Source organism: Vulpes vulpes, chromosome 15 (assembly GCF_048418805.1).
Source record: "Vulpes vulpes isolate BD-2025 chromosome 15, VulVul3, whole genome shotgun sequence".
Taxonomy (NCBI): Eukaryota; Metazoa; Chordata; class Mammalia; order Carnivora; family Canidae; genus Vulpes; species Vulpes vulpes.
The window spans coordinates 45485746-45505999 of record NC_132794.1 but is presented as its reverse complement, the minus strand read 5'-3'; the positions used below and the strand labels follow the sequence as shown (position 1 = coordinate 45505999).

The 20254-nt window shown below is 34.3% G+C and overlaps 1 protein-coding gene across 3 annotated transcripts in view; it reads right to left on the bottom strand.

Annotated features, from left to right (window-relative positions):
* The window catches only part of SPRED1 (sprouty related EVH1 domain containing 1), a 122213-nt gene that overhangs the window by 7812 nt on the left and 94147 nt on the right, over positions 1 to 20254 (bottom strand). For 2 of the 3 annotated variants that reach the window (XM_025998439.2, XM_072738226.1), the window contains exons 5-6: positions 15335 to 15487; positions 1187 to 1288 (exon numbers count right to left, since the gene is read on the bottom strand). In XM_025998439.2, the coding sequence (XP_025854224.1) occupies positions 1187 to 1288; positions 15335 to 15487 (255 nt within the window). The remainder of the gene's footprint in view (positions 1 to 1186; positions 1289 to 15334; positions 15488 to 20254) is intronic. The other variant, XM_025998440.2, reaches the window with a different exon arrangement.

The following is a 20254-nucleotide window of genomic DNA, read 5'->3' as shown; positions in this document are numbered from 1 at the left end:
CTCTCCAGAGGAACCCTCCCCCTGCTCACAAGTGCTCACACTCTTCCACACTCTAAAATAAATAAAATAAATCTTTAAAAAGAAGCGGGAGTGGGGTGCAGCCCGGGTGGCTCAACGGTTTAATGCCACCTTCAGCCCAGGGCGTGATCCTGGAGACCCAGGACTGAGTCCCTCGTCAGGCTCCCTGCATGGAGCCTGCTTCTCCCTATGTCTGTGTCTGTGTCTCTGCCTCTCTCAGTCTGCCTCTCATGAATAAATAAAATCTTTAAAAAAAAAAAAAAAAAAAGAAAGGTGGGGGGAGGAAAGAAAGAGAAATTTGGACATACAGAGAGAGGCACCAGAAATTTGGGTACACAAAAGAAAGACCATGTGAGGACAGAGCCAAAAAGTAGACATTTACAAGCCAGGAAGAGAAGCCTCAGAAGAAACCAAAGATGCCAACATCTTAATTTTGGGCTTTCAGTTTCCAGAATTGTGAGAAAATAATTTTTTTGTTTAAGCCACTCTGTCTGGTATTTTGTTATGATAGCCCTTGCAAGCTAATATATAGACATACATGTATACAGCTTGGCTATATGAATCTCTGAAAATGACTTAAAACACACTACACTCACTTGTTCTCATTTCCTCCCTTTCTGCCTTCTTCCACCCTCTTTCTGAGTAGACTGTCTTCCTGAGGCCAGGGAGCAAATTAATCTTTTTGGGGATAAATCAAATGGAATCTAAATCAAAATGACCTTTCCCTTTAGTTAATACAAGTGGGCTTCTTGTAGTCACATTTGTATTTCCTAGTCCCAGTCCCTGGACACAGTGACTGGCCTACAGGATAGCACCTGATCCAGGTTGAGACAAACTTCCATTCTCAAGATATTTGGAAGTGGGGCTAAAAAACACCTTTAGATCTGGGCTAAAGGTGGAATGATGGATACAGTCTATTCAATTAACAATACATAATTCCTATTGGCTTTATCCAGTGATATGTACACAGTGGCAATTCCCAGGCTCAAACCAGAAATTTAAATGAAATTTAAGTAATAATGTTTATAAACATGCATGTAGCAAATCTATACATAAAATAAAAAGTTTTCTAGTGTAATTCAGCCACATGGAAAATAGAAGGACTAAAAAAACTTCACTTGTATGCTAATTATATTCCATATCAGAAGATAAAACTAAGATCACTTACCCTATTTTGGGACTTTAGGCTTCCACATTCCTTGGATATTTGCCGTTGTACATATTCTATACTTCTGTCCTGAATGTCTAGGCCTGGATGACTGAACATTATCTAAAATATAAACAATTTCTACTTCAGTGACAAGAGAATGTATTTATTTTTAATAAAACTATATACAGTGTGTATTCCACAACTTCTTAGCCTATTAGTAGAGAAGCTTTTCAAAATAGTTTTAATAAAAATCATTATTTGAATCACTCCATTTATTATTTAAAGTCGGGTCATCTGTTACACATTTAAACTTTAATTTCGAAAGTAACATGAACTTCTGGTTTCTGATTCTGCATGTAAGGAACTTAGTAATGCTACTCTGTCCTAACAAGTAAAAGATCCAAATAGAAAAAATTTCACCAACTGTTCTCAGATCTGTAAGAGAGAGGAGTACACAGCACAAACCACTGCTTCCAAGACTGGAGAAAGACAGGAAAATAAAGGGAATCACAGCTCACTAGAGCAGATTCATGAGCAGAAACTGCAGCAGAAACCAGTGCCAAGGTGAACTGTAATTGATGAGTTGCCGGAGCTCAAGGTATATAACTCAGAGTCAAAAACTCCAGGTGGATCCAGTCATGGTGAAGCTCTCAAACTTCTGAGTTACTGCCAAGAGCTCAACCAGGTTCTTGGGAGTAAATATCAGAAAAATCCCTGCCTGCTTCCAGAAGGGGGAGGGGATAAGGAACCATTTTTGAACTGTGCCAGAATACTCTGGGTATTATTGTTTGTTTGTTTTACAAGGTCTGCCCTCAGAAGAAACTAGTTAATCAGAGCCTGACCTACTAGAATATTATCAGACCCTACATGACCTAGGAGAAGAGAAATAGCCAACTCTAACCACCTGACCCAACTAAAAGGTTAGAAAAAAATGTGAAATACTTCTGGAGTTCACAGTCCAAAAGCAAAGGCTCATTTTAAAAGATTAGTCCTAATCACAGGACTACAGAATGTTTCCCCTCCCCACCCATACCTCACTACCAATACTAAAGCCCTATTTATAGCAGTTCCTTTTACCCAGTACATCATGTCTAGCTATTAAAAAAACTGTAAAACATACTGAAATGCAAAAACACAATTTGAAGAGAAAAAACAAGCATCAGAACCAGACATGGCAAGGATGCTGGAATTAACAGACTAAGATTTCAAAACAACTATGATTAATATGCTAAAGGTTCTAATGAATAGATAGCATGCAAGAACAAATGAGCAATATAAGGAAAGAGAATAAATTCTAATAAGGAACCAAAAAATGCTAGAGACGACAAACACTAAGAGAAATGAAGAATGCCTTAGCTGAACTAGACCGGATATTACTGAGGAAAGAATTGGAGTTATTTAAAATAGTAACGACTGAGAATTTACCTAAATTAATGTCAGACACCAAGCCACAGACACAGGAAACTCAAAGAACACCAAGCAGGATAAATGCAAAACAAAACAAAACAAAAAAAGCAAACAGACAAACAAAAACAAACAAAAAAACCCCACACTATACCTAGCATTTCATTTTCAAACTAGAAAAAATCCTGAAAAATGACCAAAAAAAAAAAAAAAAAAAAAAAAAAAGACCTTACTTATAAAGGAATAATTACATCTGACTTCTCCTCAGAAACCATATAAGGAGGAGGAAATGGAGTGAAATATATAAAGTTGGTGAAAGAAAAAAATCCGCCAACCTAGAATTCTGTGCCCTGACAAAACAAACTTCAAAGGAGATATAAAGACTTTCTTAGGCAAATAAAAACTGAAGAAATTTGTTGCCAATAGGTCTGCCTTATAAGAAATATTATGAAGTTGTTTAGAGAGAAGGAAAATAATACAGATCAGAAACTCAGACCTACATAAGAGTAAAGGAATATTAAAGAAGGAATAAAATAATTTTCACATTAAAATTTTATTTTTTCTTATTCTAATTGAGCTAACAGAATAGCTTATTCAAAAATAATAACAATGTATTCAATCATATATGATAATGTATACATATGTATGTACATATATAAAGTGAGATAAATAACAGCAATGATATAAGAGATGGGAAGGAGGGATTAGGATTATTTTGTTATTATAAAGTAATCCCAAAGCCTGTAAAGTGGTTTAGTATTCTTTGAAAATGAACACAGATAAGTTTAATATCTTACATACTGCAAACCACAAGGCAACCACACAAAAAAGGTAAAAACAAATATAATTTACGTGCTAAAAAGGAGAAACTGAAACCATATAAAATGTTGACTTAAACCACTAAAGACAGAAAATAAGTGAAAGGCAAAAACAGAAACAGAGGACAAAGGTGACAAATAGAAAACTGTAAAAAAAAAAAAAGGTATTAATTCCACTGTTTCAATAATCACTTTGTTAATGTCCTAAAGGTACTAGTTAAAAGATAGAGACTATCAGAGGGAATAAAAAAAGCTAAGACCCAAATACAAAAAACATACTGTAAGTGTAAAGACACACATAGAGTAAAAGTAAATGGATGGAGAATACTACACTATACTAACATTAATTAAAAGGAAGCAAATTTAATTCATTTCAGACAAAGCAGACTTCAAAGCAAGGAAAGCTATCGGTCAAAAAAAAGGAGCATTATATAATGTTATGAGATTAATTTTCTAAGAAGACCTAGAAATCCTTAATGGTACATGCTTAAGAACAGAGCATTAAATTACACAAGGCAAAACTTGATAGAACTGCAAGGAGAAATAAATGTACCTATTACCACAGCTGGAGTCTTCAATACTCCTCTATCGGAAATGGAAAGACCCAAAAGGCGTAAAAGCAGTAAGGATCTAGCTGAACTCAACACCACCAATCAAGTGAATATTAAGTGAAACCTATAGACTACTTAGCAGCAGTATTTTCTCAAGCTCACATAAACATTAACCAAGAGACCACATTCTGGGCTATAAAACAGACTTTAATAAAATTTAAATGAATAGAAATTATACAATGTTCACTCTTAGACCACAAAGGAATTAAATCAGAAACCAGGGCAGCCTGGGTGGCTCAGCGGTTTAGTGCCACCTTCCGCCTAGGGCCTGATCCTGGAGACCTGGGATCAAGTCCCACGTCAGGCTCCCTGTATGAAACCTGCTTCTCCCTCTGCCTGTGTCTCTGCCTCTCTCTCTGTGTGTCTCTCATGAATAAATAAATAAATAAATATCTTTAAAAATAAACAAACAAATTAATTAAATAAACCAGAAACCAGCAACAGAAGGGTAAGTGAAAATTCCCCAAATATGTGGAGATTAAACAAAATAACAAATTTCCAAATAACAAGTAGATCAAAGAAGAAATCAAGAGAAATTAAGAAGTATTTCGAACTAAATGGAAATGAAAATTGTGGGATGGAGTGAAGGAAGTGCTTAAGATGGAAATTTATAGCATCAGCTATGTATATACATATTAGAAAAGAAAAAGCTAAAAACAATAATCTAAGTTTCCACCTTAGAAAAAATAGAAAAAGAAGATCAAATCCAAAGCTAGAGTTTCTAGCTAATTCAATAAGAGGAAATAAAAAGCATATAGATTGAAAAGGAAGAAATAAAACTGTCCTTGTTCACAGATGACATAATCATCTATGTGGAAAATCTGAAAGAATTGATAAAATAACTCCAAGAACAGCAATTATAGCAAGGTTGCAGGATACAAGATTTATATAAAAAAGCCAATCACTTTCCTATATACGAACAATAAATACACAGTTTGACATTAAAAACATGATACTCTTCACATTAGCACTCCCCAAAATGAAATACTTAGGTATACATCTAACAAAATATGTATATAACATCTGTATGAGGAAATCTATAACATGATAATGAACAAAATAAAAGAAAATCAATGCAGAGATATCTCATGTTCACGGATTGGAAGACTCAATATTATCAAGATGTCAGTTCTTCCCAAATCGGCCTATAGATTAAATGCAATCCCAATTAAAATACTAGCAAGTTATTTTGTGGATATTGACAAACTGATTCTGAAGTTTACAGAAAGGGGTAAAAGACCCAGAATAGCTAACATAACACTGAAGGAGAATTAAAGCTGGAGGACTGACATTACCTTACTTCCAGGCTGAAGTAATCAAGACAGTGTGGTATAGGCAAAAGAACAAATAGATCAGTGGAACAGAAAGATAACCCTGGTTATGGCAATGACTTTTCAGATACAATACGAAAGGCACAATCCATGAAAGAAAGGAACTGATAAGCAGAACTTCATTAAAATTACGTCTATGTGCTCTGCAAAATACAATGTCAAAAGAAGAAGACAAACCACGGACTGGGAGAAAATATTTGTAAAAGATATTTAATAAAGGAATGTTATCCAAAATATACAAAGAATTCTTAAAAACCAATAAATAAACTACCAACTCAATTTAAAAAATGGGCCAAATATCTCAAGAGGCACTTCACCAAGAAGATACACAAATGGAAAGTAAGTAAATGAAAAGATGCTACATACCTTAAGTCATCAGGGAAATACAAATTAAAACAATGAGATTTCACCACACAACTAGTAGAATGGCCAATATTCAGAACACTGACAACACCAAATGCTGGGGAGGATGTGGAGAAACAGAACCCTTACTGACTGACTGCTGGTAGGAATTCCAAATGTTACAGCTACTTTGGAAGACAATTTGGTAATTTCTTGTAACACTAAACATATTTTTCCCATATGATCCAACAATTGCACTCCTTGATATTTATACAAAAGATTCAAAACCTTATGTCCACCCAAAAATCTGTACACCAATGTTTATAGCAGCTCATATTTGATTGCTAAAACTTGGAAGCAACCAAAATGTCCTTCAGTAGGTGATGGATAAAGTGTGGTATATCCAGACAATAGAGTATTATTCAGTATTAAAAAAAAAAAAGACGTGGAAGCATTTTACATGTATATTACTAAGGGAAAAAAACAATCTGAAAAGGCGATATACTTTATGATTCCAACAATATGGCTTTCTGATACAGGCAAACTATAAAGGTAGTAAAAGGGTAAGTGGTTGCCAGGAATTGTGTTTTTGTGGGGTAGAGGAGAGGTGAATAGGTGGGACACAGAATTTTTAGGGCCATAATGATACCATAATGATGGATATACGTCATGTATTTGTCTGAATCCACAGAATACAAAACACTAAAAGTGAACTCAAATGTAAATTATGGACTGTGGGTGATTATGATGTGTCAAGGTAGGTTCAACAATTTTAACTTTCCACTGGAGATACTTTTCACTTTGGCACTATATATTTACATACACACTCATGTATGTTTGCATTTATGTGGATTTTTGAAAATTTAGTGCTTCCTTACACTTGTTACATTATAGATATGTTTCTCTGTTTGATACATATAGCTTTACCTTATTTCTTCTTAATATTCCATTGAATGAATGACTTAATTTACATAACTAGTCTGATTAATATAGTCTTTCCCCAGCTTTTGCTGTTATAAACACAGCCGAACAATATCTTTATACAATAATTTTTAATACACATGTCCAAATATATTTGCATCACAAATTCCTAAAAGTAAAATTGTTGGATTAAAGAGTTTGTATACTTTAATTCAAAAATGAATTTAAATGGATATATCCAACTTGAACCACCTACTTAGTAATGTCTTAAACAAAAAAGAAGTTTAATAAAAAGTTAAAAAAAATAAAAAATAAAAAATAAAAATAAATAAAAATAGTTAAGGCTTCAAAGAGGTTATTTCATTCCCAGCCTTGTTTCTTACTGTTTTATAATTTTACTTTCATTAGCACTTTAATCACATAGTAGGACCATAAAGAGAACAGAAGCAATCTAATTTTAATTATGAGATAGGACTAAAGGATTAATGTAGGATGAAATACAGTTTCTGGATTATGGTGTTTATTCCCTCTAACCTGTCTTTATTATGCATTCTCCAATGTCTACCTACTTCTATCTAGTGGGAAAAATTATGAGCTACTATTTCCCAGTTTTCCTTTTAGTTTCAATATATTCGACTCTATTTGATATCCTAAAAAATATATAGTACTAGGCATTATGGGAAGCATGATGTAGAAAAAATGGTTCTTAACCTTACTGACATAAACTTATATAATTATAACTTAAGGTGGAATATGTAAGAATTCAGGAATTAATGGGAAGAAATCACTGGATTCAATAGTCTGGGATGGTGTCATGAAGAAAATGGGACCTGAAGTAAACACAGAATGAAGTAAGTATTTGGGCAGATTAAAAAAAAAAAAAGGATCTAAAACATGCAACTTGATATACGACGAAGATGCAGCACAGCTTGTCAGTGGGGGAAGGAATTCAATAAATAGTATGAGGACAATTAATTATTTATATGGAAAAAAATAAAACTGGTTCCCTACCACAGAAGAGGAATTAATTCGAAGTGGGTTACAGATAAAATTTTAAAACTTTTAGAAGAGGGAGAAAATCTTTGAGATAAAAATAGGGAGGAATTTGTAGAAACAGCATCAGGAAAAGAAGGGTAAATTCAGTTGCATTAAAATTTAGAATATCTATTCATCAAAAACACCTTTAAAGAGAGTGAAAAACTACCATAAACTAAGAGATATTGCCTATATATAAAACTCAAAATGGGGAAATATCCATGAAAATTTTATTACTTGGATTGCTTGGGAACAAGGTCATATAGAACACTACGTAATTAAAATCATTTTATAAAGGAAAAATCATCTATAATTTTGCAAATGCTCAATAAATATCTTAGTTATAGAACACATGAATCGTATATGCTAATTTGTCTAATTTGTCCAGAGTCTTCTGTACACATCAATGTCAAAAGCCCATTCTTATACACCTGAAGAAACTCTTGCATATGAATAGTTGGAACAAGAAAGTTTGTACTAGCAGTATGTTTAATAACAACAAAAATATGGAAATTACTGAAATATCCACTGGCCAAAGAAGAAGAAATAAGTGGTGAAGCTACCAAGAAAAGCACAGGAATGCAAAGCAAACAAAATCCAAGGTAATGGTTACCTCTAGAATGAAGGCAAGGGGATAGGACTGGGGGTGCTCCTCTCTGTTTGCTGGTTTCTCAGGTGTTCACTACATATATTGTTTTCTATGGATTAAATATGTCATAAATTTTCTATCAGAAGCTCACTGATACATGTGCCTTTATTTGTCCACAATGAAAAGACCTGCAGGAACTTGAAAGTAAGCAAAATCGAATAAAAGAAACATAATGACTTCTAGGCCTATTAGACCTAACTAATATCTGACTGAGAGCATTAGCATTTTGAAAGAATGTACCTATCCATCAAAAGGATTTAAATAGCCCATGGAAGCACAGAAAATGAGTCAAAGACAAACACAGCGCCTACCTAAGCATAACTTGAGGAAAACCTAGTGTTTTTTTCAGCTAATGTTAGGTAACAATTCTCCATAGGTCTCATTTCTGCACATCTAATGAGGAAAGATGCCTCTGTTTCAGACTATCTATGCAAAGATGGGTATAAAGCGAAACCAATGAAAGATAGTGTCTTTCCTGTTTTCACTTAGGTTTGTTTAATATCCAATGACTATGACACTGTGTCTTTCCCTGGCAGAAATCAGGCAAACCTTACTATCCTTTATAAAAGACTTTGGGTTCCCTAAGCCCAGGGTTCCAATGCTGCAATGCAAACCACTGAGTGTGCAACATCCACCCTGAGCAGCTTAGCACCATCCCCGTGGGACTTGGAAGGTCAGGGGACCAACACAAACATGAACCTCATGCTACTTCATTGTGCTATACAGTAATAATGTCCTTTGTCTCTCATCTACCAGTCTTGTCTTCTGCCAGCATCCATACAATTGGCAGGTTAACCTGTTAGCCAGGATAAAATCTCAGACTGTTCATATTTCTTGACAGTGAGGAAGGAGTCTAGTCCTTTTGGCAAAATTGTTCTTCTGTTGTAGAGAAGAAGGCTCCATCAAGCTACCCAGTCAAAGGCAATTAAACATTCAAAGCACATAAGTACTCTGCTGGGCATATAAGCATGAAACTAGATTTGGGCAATGATCTACATCTCATAAAGATCAACTTTATGTAGACAAAGTACTTAACAAGTTACCTCTAGTTCTACAATCCACAGGATGGCTTAAATTTTACATTCTAATTTTTACATACCATTTTTCTTAAATTTGATTATTTTAATCCATAAAAGATCACTCCAGTCTTAACATCCTGACAAAATATGGTTTCTGACCTTCAAATTTAAGGACACGTTCTGTTATACTATGGGAAATTCACCATGTGAGGCCTATTGGGCGACATCCAAATGGAGAAATTATACCACTATAACAGGGCTGTGCCAAATACAAGTGTGCATTATTCCTGTTAAGAAATTTCTGTAATTACTTATTAAATTAATAGGTAATATCTACCGTAGATTTAAAGGAGAATACATACTATATTCTAATTCCTAATAAACTGAGTTTGCTTATTTTAACATCCGCAAATGTGTGTAATTAAATGTCTAGTTATACAAACTCATAAAACGTAACTCTTGTTTCTCTATGTCACATCAATCTTGAAGATAAGGAAAATATTGTAAAAAGCCTGGAATTTAGACCCAGAAGCCATGTTCAAATCCCTATGCTAAGAGCTTCCTGCCAAATGTTGTTTATTTCCCGGTTTGCAGTTTTCTAGCATTATTTTGTACTTTACTTAAGGTTGACCACAGACTTCAACCACTCCCACCACCATCATTGCCATTTTGGGAGAAGGGCTCAGTTCTCTTCCCTTCAGTCAAAAGAGTAGCTTAAAGTTTATAGGTAGCCAAAAAGGTAGGTCAAATAATTCCCAGGGTCTGGGATCATAAATATTAGTCTATTATAACTTTGTGTTACATTCACCAAGTTTTTTATTTTTTTAAGATTTTATTTATTCATGCGAGACACAGAGAGAGGGAGGCAAAGACACAGACAGAGGGAGAAGTGGCTCCCCACAGGGAGTCTGATGCAGGACTTGCCTGGGATCATGCCCTAAACTGAAAGCAGACACTCAACCACTCAGCCACCCAGGGGCCCCTACACTCACCAAGTTTTTTCTCACTGCTCAACTATAGGAATCACTTGTCTAGTTCAGGATGTACATATATCCACTCTCTCCTCCACTGGTAAGTTTCTTCTGCCCATCACTCAAGATACTGGAACATATTTTGTATTTAAAAGTGTCAAACTGGGTATCTCTAATCTTAAATATCTTATTTCCTAGGATGTCTAGAGGGTGCTGATCAAATATAACTCCAGATGGATTATTTTGATTCCAAAATCCCTGGAACAGTGTAAGTGAACTATTTTCAGCCTCTATTTTTGCTATTATTTTTTCTCAAAGTAAGACAGGCTTAAAATTACTTTCTTCCTTCTTGTACCAATATTTTAATGTGTTTTTCTTAAATTTCTTATAATATTTCATAGTAAACTTAGAAAAAAACATGCACAAACTATAGACAATTTCTGTCCCCCAAATGAGGCAGTTTGCCATAGCAGTTGTTGTGAAGATCAATATGAGTTATATAGTGCTTTAAACAGTACTCAGCATATACTAGGGACCAGCTATGATAAGGATTAATGGGCCATACTTATCAGACTTAATGAAATATAAAGCTGCTTGTTTGCCATAAAACGAATTATTTTAATCTGTGCTAGAATACAAAAGGGGGAAAAAGGATGAAGGTAGAAACATTTAACATTTGTAAATAATCTCAGAATTCTAATAATTCAGTAAGTATTAATCTAGTGACTTTGTTAAGGTATTTAACGATCCTATGCATGAATCTCTTCAGTGATAAAAACTAAAGATACTGGCTCTGCTAAAATGAAATACTGGAATCAAGAGCAATTAGTGAAGTACCAAAAGACTATAAAAATCTCTTTCTTAAGTAGTCTTGATTTCCTAAGACAATTACAAAAGTCAGATAAAATTATTAAACATGAAAACACATATAACACTTTAACGACTAATCTGCAAATAATTAAATATGAGAAGAAAAGTCATCTTCCAAAGTAAAACCAGGATGATTCTCAGAAATTTGAGTGTTGCTTTTAGTAAAGTTTTTTTATTTATGCAAAACATCAGGAAAAAATACTAACAGTTCTAAAAAAAAAATAGGTTTCATTATGCCACTTCTTCTACTATGATATTAGAGGGGGAAAAATTGTAAAGATATCATTATAATTGCAGTTGTACTTTCTGGGGGAACAGAGACCCATGTTTGACAGAACAAATTAAGACAATCAAACACTATTAAAGAAATAAGAGTTTTATCTTCTGAGAAGGAAGAAAAACCCTAGCAATAGATGATATTTGATAAATGGCCAACATGAACATGAAAGGAGCTATAAAATCTGAAGTCGGTGGGGAAAGTAAAATTTCAGTTAAGTAAACAATTAAAAACTATCTGATAAAAAAAAAACCTATCTGATCACAAGAAATGTTTAAGATCCATCTTTTACCACCATGAGATAATCATGGCAGTTTATTTAATCATGATACTAGTCATTGAGAATATAAAAGCCTACATGTCGTAACATACAACCTCTGAATATTAGGCAAATTATCCACTGTGCTCTCTGACAGGACTGAGAAGTGGGAGTGGTTTCAGAGGTAACTCTCCAAGTCTTCTCCATCTCAGATAATGGCAACATCACTCATTCAACTGCTTAGACCTCAAACTCAGAAGGCATCCTGGACTCTAATCTTTCTTCAAGACGTTTTTGGTTTTTCCTCCAGAATTTACTCCTTATGTAATCATTTCTCATCATTTCTGTCTAGTCCAAATCACCAAAATCTTTTACCTGGATAAAAACAATAGTCTTCAAAATTGGTATTAATTCCACTTGTGACCATATCCTAACTGTCCATTCTCCACACAGAAACCATAATGTTTTAAAAATGCAAATGAGACCTTTACTGGAGGTTTAAAAACCTTCCAATTGCTTTTCATTGAAACTAGAAAATTAGTCCAATTCTTCCCAATAGTCTGTCCTATCCAAACCTTATCAAATTCTCTAACTCTTAACTTGTAGTAATATACTACACTTTTACTCACTAAACTGCAGCTCTATCAGCCTGTTTCTCTGAAATACCAAGCTGCTGCTTGGATAACACCCATCCCTCATCCCTGGATTTTCATATGGCTATTATGTTCGTTTTGATATTACTCAGATCTCCATATAAAAAGCTCCCCAGAGGATTTTCCCTATCATTTTATTGATCTGTAGAAGTCTCCCTTTATATTCGTACTATTCTACTTCCCATTACTTTGTTTCATAGCACTATCACTATCAGAAATATTATTGGTTTAACTTATTTACTGCCTGTTCTCCCTTACCAGCATTTCTATGTTTTATGAGGCTAGGGCTCATACCTTTCTTGTTGACAGCTATTCTCAGGGCTTAAAATAGGGCCCAGCACATAGTAAGTGCTCTGACATTTACCACATGCATATATCTCAAACACATATCAATGCATCAATCAATGATCTGCTTTAACCCCTAAAATAATACTATGGGAGTAAGTTTTATTATTAGTGATATTTACATATGAGGAAACAGGAAGATGGAGAGCATTAGTTTTGTAATTGTAAGTAAATTAAAAGGACGAGATTTAAAACTAGATCTGCCTGCATCTGAAGCCCAAGATCTTTCCCACTGTTGGAGACATTTCTGTCCAGGGAGTAACTTTTCCCCAATGCCTAGTTTGGTTCTATTAAGCAAACAGACCTTATGGAAAATGGAAAAATAACAAATTTAGGCAGGAAATATAAAACTCACGGCTTAAATTTACACAAGACAAAAAGAAACATCTCCTTGCTCAAAGGTTGCCATGATTCGCCTTGCCACTCTGCCCATCAGCTGTAATTAGGATTAAACCAGGATTTGGCACTTAACCCAAAGGCAAACCATATACTTGTAAGATAGCCTAGAATAAGAATGGCAATGTTGGATGGAGTGTGCATCATTTTATCTCCTCTTTGCCTAATTGGCCCATCTTGCAACCTTGGAATGGACAGCCATACAGAATTTATAAATAAACTTGCCCTAAATTGAGCCAATCACTTCCTTCTTATAAGAATATGGAATTAGTTTGGGACTATAGGGATCTAGGCTGGAATGTCAGTCATGTCAACTAAAGAGCTGAGCCTGACACTCTGATAGTCATAATACATTACTAATCAATGAAGCAACGAAGAACCTAGGCCACAGAGAAAAAGAAGAGAAGGGATATGTAAAGAGAAACAGAGAAAAATGGCCATGCTGAGTTTATATGAATAAGATAGAGGGCAAGGGTGGGAGGAGGGAAAGAGAGAAGCTAATGCCTAGCATCTCAATAGCTCTAGCTGTTATTTATTCTAAAATGAATTCTGAGGAATGCCACTGAGTCACTAAAATAAAGTCCATTTCCTTAAGCTACTTTGTTTTTTTGTTTTGTTTTGTTTTGTTTTTTTAAGATTTATTTATTCATGAGAGACACACAGGGAGAGAGAGAGGTGCAGAGACACAGGCAAAGAGAGAAGTAGGCTCCATGAAGGGAGCCCAACGTGGGACTTGATCCCAGGTCTCCTGGACCACGCCATGGGCCAAAGGTGGCACTAAACCCGCTGGGCCACCTGGGCTGCCCTCCTTAAGCTACTTTGAATAGATATGTTATTTGTAAAAACCAAATGATCCTAAATTAAACAAGTTCCCAATACTGAATGATAGGACCAGGAATAAACTGAGTCCAAACATCATTTGCTTCCAAGGTGATGCTGTTAGCATTTATTCATTGTCTCATTCAATAACCACAGGCTAACTTCATTCAGAAACTTCTGGGTTTCTAAAGTTATCAGGGAACAAATAAAAAGTACAAACAGAAAAAATAAATAATAAAGTCAGGAAATGATAAGTGTTATGAAGAAAAATAAAGGAGAATAGGGAATACAGAAATAGAAAAGTTGCTATTTTATTTAGAGTGCCCAGGAAAGGCTTCACAGAAGTGACCTTAAATCAGGAGCAAACTCTGTGAAGATCTAGGGGAAAAGTGTTCCAGATAGATGTCTTCCAAATGCAAAGCAAATTTCTTCCCTAAGAAGCTGTATGTTTGAGATCGCTCAAGTTAAAATGAGAATCATTAAATAAGAATCAGGTAGGCTTTAGTCATAGCTATTATGCCCCTGGACATTGATGCATCTTATAAATATCGTCTATCAAGAAATATTTTATTTTTTGAGAGAGAGAGTACACATGCACACACGAATATGAGAGAGGTGGGTGAGAGGGAGAAGCAGACTCCCCACTGAACAGGGAGCCCCAGGAAGGACTCAATCCCAGGACCCTGGGACCATGAACCAAGCTGAATGCAGTTGCTTAACTGACTGAGCCACACACGCACCCAAGAAGAATAAATATTTTAAAACATTTTTAAAAAACCACTTTGGTTGGCTTCTGACTTTGTAGGCATATACCATAGGGTATGGTTTAAACCACATGAGTTCACAAAGAAAACAATTAAAATGCTTATTTAACAATGAAAGCACTTGTTAATACCACTAAGAGAAATGGAGTCAAGAATGATCTTCTGACAGATTTGGTAACATTTGTGAATGGCATGAAAGTAGAGTTATAGCCTATCATTAAGGTTTCCTTTTGAGATCAAGCTGGAGCAATTAGAAGGTTGAATACCCAAAGGAAACACTTTCACTGAGCAGATTTAGGAGTACATTATTAGTATCTGAGGTGAAGCTACAAGAAACAACTCTATGAAATTTATCGATGTATTTGCCACAGATATATTTGCTTGGGATATTTTTCGTAATATGTTTGATCTGAGAAGTTTCACGTAAAGCTCAGGAAACTTTTGGTTCCTAAGAGACTGAAATGCCTTTTCCTCCCAGATAATGAAAATGTAATATACTTTCCTTTTTCACTTCTGTCATCAAAAAATCTGATGTCAAATTTATGGTTTGAGTAAGTCACATTCTCCTAGATTTATATTGTTTATTTTGTCTAATAAAAGGAGATGGTCTTAATGTCCTTCTCTAATACATCCAATTTCTATATATATGAATAACACACTGAAAAGTATTTAATCTTCTCACCTGATTGGCTGGGTTTTGCAAGTAAACTCTTCTGGCATTCAGATCTTCAAAGGCAGAAGGTCTTGAGCTTCTATATGGCTCACTGGTAACAACTGTCTCTTGCTGGAAAAGATGATCTTTCACTAGAGAACTGGAAGTATCCTCTTCAGTTGCCTAAAGGGAATAATCCCCAAAATTCATTAGTTGCCAGAACATAAACAAAAACAAACTAAGATCCTTTCAGTCTAGCAAGTATTTAGCAAATCCTTATTTACCACTACCATCACATAAACGGCGCTTCCCCAAACTCAAACAATCATGATTAGAGGCCAGGTCAAAATAAAATATTAATAATAAATCAGCTTTATGAGCAAAATGGGCTTCCTTAGAGAAAACAACATAGGAAGAATTAGAAACCTAACTATGGCATGTGAGAAAGATAATCTAATTAAAATAAAGTTTTAAATTTTAACCAGAAGTGATACACATACACAGAAAATAAAGAAATTATTAGAGAATACAAATCAATTGGAAGTGTTATCTCACAAGTTAAAAAAGTATATACCAAGGACTGTGCTGTGCTTAAGATACAGGGGATCAAAAGAGAAAACAGCAGTCCATGACCTCACTGAATGAATGAAAGATATGGGATATGCCCAATGACAGTCCCTAATGACATGCTTTTTTAAAGAAATGAGATCATTATTTGCCATTACTTTTCTTGTTACCATATAATTATTTGAAAAGATTGTGACAGCCAAATAAAAATGACAGAAATACTTTCACTGGCTTAACCTTAAATAATTGGAGTAATTACAACAGGACTAATAATCTTAAAGGTATAAACCTTTATGAGCTTTAAAAAAACTTTTTTTTTTAATTTGGTGCTCCAAAACTGAGCAATAGAATTCACAAAATAGCTAACATATTTTAGTTTATAAATTCACGTTCTAGTCCTTTGCTCTGGAACAAAGTAGGCTTGTGACATTTAATTTCTTTGGAATTGGGGCACCTGGGTGGCTTAGTCAGTTGAGCATCTGGCCTTCAGCTCGGGTCATGATCCCCGGGTCCTGGGATGGAGCCACATGTAGGGCTCTCTACTTAGTGAGGAGCCTGCTTCTCCCTCTCCTCCCTGCTCATGCTCTCTCTCTAGCTATCTGTGTCTGTCAGATAATTAAATAAAATCTTTTAAAAAAATAATTTCTTTGGAATTGGTTTTCTCAATTACCAAATACTTTTAATATCTATGCTGTTTTATTACATGGATTTTCTTAAGGATTTAGTGAGATGATAATAAATGTGAAAATGCCCTAAAGCAATTAAACTTTTAAAAATATATTTGAGAATGTTATCATTTAAAACTAAATATGTCAAACCCAGTTAACTGTTTTTAAGTTAATTTTCATCACAGTTGTCCCTATGTGTTGATAGTTAATGCTAAATTAATTACTGGAAAGAAGTTGGTTAAATACTTATAACCAGCAAACACTCAAAATGCATGATCAAAACTGCAAACAGTAAAAAATTTCAAGAAATATATTTCCATGTTCTAGACACTTTTGAAAATAAATGACTCAAGTTAATTGTCTAAAATCATAAGCAAACTGAATAAAAGAAAAACACGAGAGGTGGGAAGGTTAACATTTAAGAAATTAACTTCTCTAAATTATGGGTTTATTATAAGTTAGCATATTTGTACTAATAACTTTGGGGTTACCTGAGATACTCAGATTAAAATCTATAAATAAGCATGAATTATTACTGTAGTTGTAGTAGTAGTAGTAGTAGTAGCATCAGTAGCAATTACAAAATAATTATAATGGTGACAACCATTTGGATCAGGTTGTTTTTATTGAATTCCAATCTGAGGAGTCATTTAAGATTTGTAAGGTAAAATAAAGCCTACTGAAAAATCTGTATCTGAACAACAAAAACTTGTTACATAACACAAGTATTGTACTCTACTGACTTGGGTTAATTCTACTTATATTCTGTACATTAAGCAAAACTTAGTTTTTTAAAGATTTTTATTTATTTATTCATGAGAGACAGAGAGAGAGACAGAGTGAGAGAGAGGCAGAGCCACAGGCAGAGGGAGAAGCAGGTGCCACAGAGGGAGCCTGACGCGGGACTCGATCCCTGGTCTCCAGGATCATGACCTGGGCTGAAGGCAGTGCTAAACGACTGAGCCACCCGGGCTGCCCGCAAAAACTTATTTTTGATTAAGAATTCATTTACTTTTTAAAGGTAACTATCAAGAGTGTTATTTCATTATTAAATAAATAAAAATGTGTTTATTGTTTGGGTAACACATGATTTAGTTGGACTTAAAAATGTTTGACAAAATAGCTAGAATTAACCTAACTGCAGTTCATATAAAACAGTAAATTTATAACTATGCACCTAAATGGGTCTCAGCTAATAAATAACAAAAACATCCTTCAGGTGTCTCATATGGTAAAAGCACCCCCCCCAACCTCAATCTGTTGTAGAGTTTAGAACCTACAATATTGTGAGAAACAAACTAACATTTTTATAGAATCCTAAGCTGGGAGAATATTTTCCTACTACTTAATTATACCTCCTTCAGCAGTTTATAAATTTAGATGTATACTGACAAAGTTTAAAAAAAAAAGTGGTGATAAGTAAAATGGCCATTCTTATCCATTCCTAATTCTATATAGACAAGTAAAATCTAGAACAACCATTTATGAAAAGTGATTTTAGTAGAACTATCAAAAACTTTTAAAACAAACATTTTGAAAAATTCCTGAATCTAGCAAAAAAAAAGTACTAAATGGAAGAAGCTTTAGGAAAAAGTATTGTTCTCAAAATTACTTTTAAAAGCAAAAATGAAGAAATAACCCAAATGTCCCCAAAATAAGGGAATGGTTACATAAATTATGGTATGCCTACTTTATACTGAGTGGTCATTTGAAATTAGGCTTATGAATAATATCCGCTATCTGGGGAAATGCTTAATGTTAAAAAGTCAATATGCAAAATTTTATGTACAGTATTATCATAATCATAAAAAATAAGATTGAAAGGATATAAAGAGGAATGTTAATACCTATGCTTGCTGATGATTACGAGTAATTTTCCAATTTTTCTAGAATTTGCTTACTTTTATGTTGACCACAATTTCTCTTAAAATCTAAGTATATACTTTCTCCTTTGTTTGTGATACAGAATTGTCATATTTTGAAATATATTCTATTAAAATATCCAAGGAATTCAATGAAGGAATTAGTCGTATGCTTTTTGGCTTAAATATATTTTTCCCTGACTCTGTATCTGAAAAAATCAATTAAGACATTCTTCAACCCTTGCCCCAAACCCTTCTGGATTTGTGCAAAATACCCATCGATTAAAAAAAATTATTTTCTAAGCAAGTTCATCTTCTGAGTATCTTTCAAATCTATTTTTTCTCATGCAAGCCCTTACTATCTTTTTTGCCTATCTATTTCAGTAGGCTTTTAACTGATCTCCTGGTTTCCAGCCTTGGGGAAGGCTATTCATGCAGATCTATTTGATTTTCTGCTCAGAACCCTTCTAAGATTTCCAATTATCAAAGCTCTGTTGGGGAATCCTGTACATACAAGATAGGAAAGTAGAAGGGAAGAAAATCAGTATTATCTGAGGAACATCTTCATAAGAAAGGTAATTTACACAAATCTGTAGAAGTGGGCCCTCTACCCCCTTCCCAAGACAACACTGACATGCAAGATAAAAGTCCAATTTTATTTCATAGGGGGGAAAAAAGGAAATTAGTATGTGAAAAGATTGAGCTTCATTTCTAATTAAAGCCATAAAAACATAATGCCAATTTTTTATATAGACTAGAAAAGATAATACTTCGTGCCAACAAAGACATGGGGAAACAGGAATATTTTTGCACTGCTGGTGGTAGTGCAATTCTTTGAGCAAGTGATTGTATACATAGATACACACACACACACACACACAAATTATGGTAGCACTACTTTAACAAAAAAGAATAGGAAAAAAAGAAAACATCCTTTGGTTATATCAGCAGAGGGCTGGTTAAAAATTATGATATAAATACATATACACACAGACACACATATGTATGAATGGTGGAATTCTATACAGCCAATAAAAAGATCTATACACAGCAGTCACAACAGCTAAATGAAAGAAAGTTAGGTACAGAACTGTCAGTAATGACATGATCTCGTTTGTCTGACAGAATATTTAAAAATTTTTTCAGTACCAGGATAGATAAACACTGATACATATTTGGTATTTCCCTAAAGAAATATTTTCTATAAAGAATTACATATACATAATGACTTAAAGAATGAAAAGAATGTGTATACTTGTTACTCAACTTTAGAAAGAGAATATAACCAATAACATAATGGCTGCTATATGTTTCTCCATGTTTTCATCCCCTACTTTGATTACCAACAGGAAAACACAATCCTAAAATTTTTTTTTTCATTTTCATACTCTATGGTTTTACCACACAAGTGTTCTTGCTAAACAATATTTAGTTGCAGATGCTTCTGAATTTTATTTGACTGATATGATGCTATAAGGGGGGCTAAACTCATTCATGTTGACATGTATAGCAATAGCTCATTCACTGTCACTTCTTGGTAGCAATGATAACTAACACATATTCAATATCAGATATTGCCCCAAGTACTTTCCATGAGTTAACTCATCTATATCCCCACAGCAACCCTTCAAAGTAGATAGTATTACCTCTCTACACATAAAGAAATTAAAGCTCAAAGAGATGAAATAGGGGTGCCTAGATGACTCTGTCAGTTAGGTATCTGACTCTTGATTTAAAGTCAGGTCATGATCTCAGGTCCAGAGATTGAGCCCTGCCTCCTGCTGAGCATGGGGCCTGCTTGGTGTTCTCTCCCTCTGCCCCACCCCCTGCTGTGTGCACCAGCATATGCATGC